This window comes from Crocodylus siamensis, unplaced genomic scaffold, assembly GCF_052110815.1.
Source record: "Crocodylus siamensis isolate JL-2025a unplaced genomic scaffold, ASM5211081v1 HiC_scaffold_351, whole genome shotgun sequence".
In the NCBI taxonomy this organism is placed as follows: domain Eukaryota; kingdom Metazoa; phylum Chordata; order Crocodylia; family Crocodylidae; genus Crocodylus; species Crocodylus siamensis.
The window spans coordinates 8319-14164 of record NW_028324761.1 but is presented as its reverse complement, the minus strand read 5'-3'; the positions used below and the strand labels follow the sequence as shown (position 1 = coordinate 14164).

General features: G+C 56.9%; 1 protein-coding gene across 1 annotated transcript; it reads left to right on the top strand.

Annotated features, from left to right (window-relative positions):
* Nucleotides 1-1825: 1825 nt before the first annotated feature.
* On the top strand, nucleotides 1826-3613 carry LOC149851722 (E3 ubiquitin-protein ligase TRIM39-like; the record flags this gene model as incomplete). The annotated part of the gene is made up of 2 exons (XM_090030453.1): nucleotides 1826-1973; nucleotides 3072-3613. Coding segments are annotated over 2 exons (690 nt in total), but the record flags the coding sequence as incomplete, so codon positions are not given.
* Nucleotides 3614-5846: the final 2233 nt, after the last annotated feature.

Below are 5846 nucleotides of genomic sequence, written 5' to 3'. Positions count from 1 at the left end.
AACTGACCAGACCCAGGAGTCTCAAATGCTGCGTTTCGGCCTAAGAAGAGCCTGCGGGGGTGGGGAAGGGGGGGAGGGGGTGTTGTTTGGGATGCTGCAGGTCAAAGCAAGTGAAGGACTGTGGGAGTAAGGGGATGACAAAGCCTCCTCTGGTAGAAGCACGCAGCAGCCACCACCTCTCTTGTCCAGGTCTCCACCTCCTGTTCTCTTACATCTCTCCTGCCATGCCTTGTTGTTAAGAAAATTGAAGAGAGGTCAGGTGATAAGGGGATGGTAAGAGGAGAGCTAAGATCCACCTGGATGAGAACGGTCCTCTTCACAAGCGTCTTTCCACCCCTACATCCTGCTCCTTCCTACTCCTGGCCAAGTGTCCAAATGTGTAGCCTTACCCCTGGGATCCTGAACCGCTCAGTCGGCAATTGCCACTCGCTCTGCTGCCCCAAGCCAGAAGTCACAGTGTCTCCTCACGCACGGCATCACAAGTACTTGTCAGTGAATTCAACACTCCCCCATTCAGACAACAGAAGATCAAGTGGTTTTCACAGAATCCCCCTGCTTCACTTAATCCACAGGAGGTTAATTCATGATTAATCAACAGCCTCCCTTGATTCCACCCAAAATGAATTAATATCCATGAATTCCACAGTCCTGCCCAATCCGTGGCTGAGCACTTCATCATCAGTGAATTCACCAGCCTCCCTTGGTGCCCCAAAGATCAGTTAGTTATTCCTGAGTATATAAGGCTTCATCCTTCATACTAATTACATTAATTGTCCTGTTTTCTTTCTGTAGTTTTGTGCTCTGCATCTCCACGTGCGGTGCACAGCATTTCCAAAACCAGCCGTGCATTCCCCACACCAGTTGTAGTGTGGGCCGGATCCTTGTTTTTGAGCCCACTGGAGCTCCTGGGGACCGATAAGAGCTGGCTGCCTCCATGTATGACTGTGTGCAACAGGGAACCTGCTCCTTTGTCCCCGACAGCGCATGGACCCTTTTTCTGGGTGCTCCGGTGCCCACGCAGCCCCACTGGGCTTTCGGAGTAGGTCTGCCCTCGCACCCTGCCCTGCCAATGTTTCGTGCCTGGCACAGGGATGGGAGCCAGCTCTGTCACAGGGGCCGGGCCCTGGTGTGGAACAAGTGTCTGGAGGAGACCAGAGGAAATCTGGAGAGGGACCAGGCGTAGGAAATGCAACAGGGCATTTGGTCCAGGGCAAAGCCTGTGTGCTGCAGACCTGCCCCCTTCCAGCCGCCCACCCCTCCTGCCCCAGCAGTAACCCAGCCTGTTTCCCAAACTGGCCCAAGCTGAGTGAGAAGCTGTGCATGCCAGGGACGGGCACGAGCCCCAGGGTCAGACACCTCGGGCACGTTTCTGAATGAGCTTCTTGGCCAAGCCTGTTTGATGCAGAGGCATCAGGATGAGTGGGGGAGCAGGGCAGGTGGGTGCAGGGCATTGTGGGAAATGCACTTCTGCCGAGGGGCAGCAGCTGGACTTTGCTGGTGCTGGAGGGAGATGTTGCCCCATTTTCTTGCTGCTAAAAAACAGCAGGTTTTTTCCCTGCTCATGAAGCGTGTCTGCAGAGCAACCCTGAGGTGACTGCTCCCCTCACAGCAGTTTCAGCTGCTGCTTGTACCCGGTGCCAGCGCCCCTGAGCCAGCGCCTGCAACGAGGGGTCGAGAGGAGCGGGGAGGGGGCTGGCCAGGAAGCCCCCCACACGCCTGCTTCTGCCGCTTGCTTTCCCTGCACATTTACTGATCCCGTATCAAGCCCCGCTTGTCCCGACACGTGTCAGGGCCTGGAATAAGGATCTGATGCTTCTCCTGCCAGGTGCAGCTCCAGCGGGCCCTGCATCCTCTGAGGAAGGGGCTGGAGAGAGCCCTGGTGATGGAGGCCACGGAGAAGGACACCACCACGGCGTGGGAGGCAGGTGCCAGTCTGTGCTCCTCGAGAGCTCGTTCCCGTGGCAGAGCTGGCGGTGAGGGGTGGGGGAGCTGCAAGATTTGCCCCGCGGGGCTGTGTGTCATGGAGGGAGCTCTTCCTCGACATCGGGGGATGCTGCGGTCTGGGGGACAGCTGGGACCAGACTGGGCTGAGGTGCTGGCAGCTTAACCCCTTCCTTGCCACTCTCCCAGGGGTGGGACCGAGCCACTGCTGCTGGCCTGGACGACATACTTGACCTCCCATAAAATGGGCCACACTTTGCAAGCTGGAGCCATGTTTGCTCCCAGAGCTGCTGCACTCTCTGCACACCCCGAAGCCCATGTCTCTGCCTGTCCCAGCTGTCCCAGGGCTGTGGCACCGCAGCAGGATTTCCATCACATCCGTGTTTCGGTTTCTGTGAGATTCCTCTAGCAGCTCTCTGAAGTCTAAAAGCCTCGTATCAGGATGGGCATCGCTGAGGCAGAGGAGGAGTGGTGCAGAGCCCTTCCTGCGGGGCCCGGGGGCAGGGCAGGCTGGGCACTCGGCATTACCCTGCCCTGCGGGGAAGGGGAGCCCCGTGCTCTTTCACCCCCGGTGCCCCTGCACGAAGGGAAAGGGGCTCTGGAGTTTGCTGTTCCCCACCCCAGGGCCAAGGGGAGGCAGTGCGTGTTCCCCTCCCCTGGGCCCGTGCACAGGGGCTTCAAGGCTCCCCGGCCCGGGCAGCTCTCACCGGGGCAGAGTTCATGTTTTGTGGGACTGGTGCGGGCTCCTTCTTCCGCCCTGCAGCCCCTTCCTCACGTGTCTCTTCTGTGCTTTTCCTGGTTCTTGGGCTGTCATTTTAGGATCTTCCACTTTCCCCACCTGGAAGGGAAAAGCCCCTGGCAGAGGAGCCTGTCTCCTATGTAGAGAGCTCCTGTTGGTAAAGGGGACTCCCTTGGGGTCCTTCCCACCCATCTCCCTTGGCCAACACAGGCTCCAAGTGCTTTCCATGAAGCATCTCCTGCATGTCTCGCCCCAGGCCTGGCACAAAAGCAATGACATCAACAGATTGGCCAGAGATGATCTGTGGCCCACTGGGTTTTGCTGCAAGCCCCAGAGCCTTTACAGAGGCCCCAGATCCTGCCCCCACCCTGACCCGCGACTCTCTCCCCAGCGGACGTGACTCTGGACCCAGGGACGGCTCATCCCTACCTCGTCCTGTCTGAGGATCGGAAATGTGTGAGACACGGAGACACCCAACAGGATGTGCCCGACACCCCGGAGAGATTTGACACTTGTGTGTGTGTCCTGGGCGCGGAGGGGTTCGCAGATGGGAGGCGCTACTGGGAGGTGGAGGTGGGAGACAAGACGCGCTGGGCCCTGGGCGTGTGCAGGGAGTCTGTGCGCAGGAAGGGGAGGGTCACACTCACACCTCGCAATGGATACCGGGTCGTGCGGCTGTGGGGTGGGGGATACGTGGCCCGCACCTCCCCCCCGACCCCCCTCCCCGTGAGCGTGCGGCCCAGGCGGGTGGGGGTTTTCCTGGACTACAAGGGGGGCGAGGTCTCATTTTACAATGTGACCGACAGGTCCCATCTCTTCACTTTCACTGACTCCTTCTCCGGGACCCTGCGCCCTTACTTCCATCCTGGTGTCAATGCTGGGGGCACCAACGCGCCTCCCATGACCCTGTGCCCGGCCCCAGCCCAGCCCTGAGCCAATCCCCATTCCTGTCACGACCCGCGGCACAGACTGTCCCCCCCGCGCCCGACTGCCAGCCCCTCGGTGCCCCCGGGGCGGGGGGGCCGGGGTCTCCATCCCAGGAGCTGCTCCCGCCTGGACCCTGCTGCTGCCCTGGCCCAGGGGTCATCCCCCAATCCCCATGCACAGCACCCCGCTGGGAGGGACCGGCTTCAAACTCTCATCCGTCACTTCCACATCCCTGCATCCCTCAGGGGTTTACCTGGTTACTTTGTTCGCCTCTCTCAGCGCTGTCCCCCTTTCCCCTCCCTCCCTCCATTCCCTTTTATATTTAAAATAAACACCTCTGCATTGCACACCTCCTCTCTGCACATCATTTCTTACCCTCTGGTGAGCTGAGCGCTTGCTCCGGAAAGCTGGTGTATCTGGGATTCAGCGAGTCTGGCGGTGCTCAAGCTTTCTGGTGTGTGAGTCCAGGGCCGCGCACCACGGGCCTCACGTGGGTGGGATGGCACAAGTGGCCCAGGCCCAGCACACGTCACACTGTGCCTGAGTGCCCGGGGTGCAGGGTGCCGGGGGTGGGGGGCAGCAGGGAGGGGGAACAGCATCCCCAGCGGTGCTCCTGGCAGTGCAGCCGCTACGATTTTTTCCCCTCCTGCCCCTGGGGTCGGTGCCCAGAGCGTGTGCCCCAGTCTCCTACTTCCCTCTGCTACTGCCGGGGGCTCCCAACAACTCCAAAATTTCACCCATCACCAAATCACTGGACCTGTGTGGATGGGTGACTTGGCCTGCAGGCAGGATCTGCCCCATGGGCCAGGGGTTGAGCCCTCCTGAGTCTACAAGGGGCATCTCGATCCTGCCGTCTGTCCGACTTCATGCTAACACAGCTGGCTGCCTGTCTCAGGCCACATCACTGGTTCTCCACTGTTTTTAGACTCATTCAACTCAAGGCACCCTCAGAAAATGTCTTTTCCCCCAGGAAACACTGCTGGGGCCAGCACACTAGCTAGCCCCAACGTCCCCTACCCCACAGATTATTGGTGCTATACTATATAGACAGATGTATAAAAATCCTCCATCATTCCTGGCAACAAGTCTGCACACGTCTACACAGCAAAGCACTTTGTATTTCATACTGCTGCTTTTATTTCATATTTGCCAGTTTCAGAAAGGAGGCGGCAGTGAAAGCTGAGAAACATCCTCATCTGTTGTGTGTTAACCAGCACCAAGAGTGCAACGCGAGACTTGTCCTCAGACATGTGCTCAGTCGGTTGTGTTTTTATGCAACAAGGAGCAATTCCTTTGATGGCTTATCTTATACTGCAGTGTAAGCCTTCCCAGAGAAGCCCTGGGCATCTGCCCAATCTGAAAAAAAAAAGCATCTTCCCTCCAGACAACATCAGGAAATGACAGAGGATTCTCTACCCTGAAGGGGCAGAGCCTCTGCTGAGAGACCTTGTCATTGCTTCCCTGCAGTGAACTGAAGTCAGCCAAGGGTCTGTCCTGGGGAGAGGTCCTAGCTCAACATGGTCCCGGCTCTACACAACAATTTGGAGGCTCTAGATACGTATTTGTGCATGTGATCGATATGTCCCCGTCCCACCAGAGGTGCAGGGAGCTCCCGTACAAGTGTTGCACAAAGCTGTTCGTTTCTTTGGAGGCCCGCAAAGATCACAGACACACAGTCATCAGCGGGCACAAAAGGTTGTATTTGTTTGCAAACAAGGTCAGAGCAGACCCAAGCACTCAGATTAACTCTGACAAAGCAATGGTGTTTGCAAGCGGATTTTACCTTCTCTCTCCTGGGCACGTGTGCAGAAACAGGAACTCTTACAGCCTACTTCCGTTTCATACAAGCATAGATGTGGTTACATCATTACATACATTGCATGTATAGTATAATTAGCTACTTAAGTATGCAGGGCGGAGAGGTAAATATGCATCAGCTTATTAAGCATGCTCAAAAACTACAACAGTTCGCCAAAAGTTCACACTTCAAGGCCATAGATAATTGAATTTTACCTCTTGCAATCAGCATGAGAAATTCTGAGGCGGGTGAGGGGGAGAGAGTGTAATCAGCATGAGAAAGACTGAGGCGGGACTGAGGGAGAAAGGAGACTTTGGCAGTATTTCTTTCTTATCAGGTGCAAGATGCAAGCTGCGCATTTCTAACAATATTCTATTTCTAACACAAGAACAGAGCAACTCAGCACACGGGAGAGGAGAAGAGAAAAGGGAGAGATGAGAG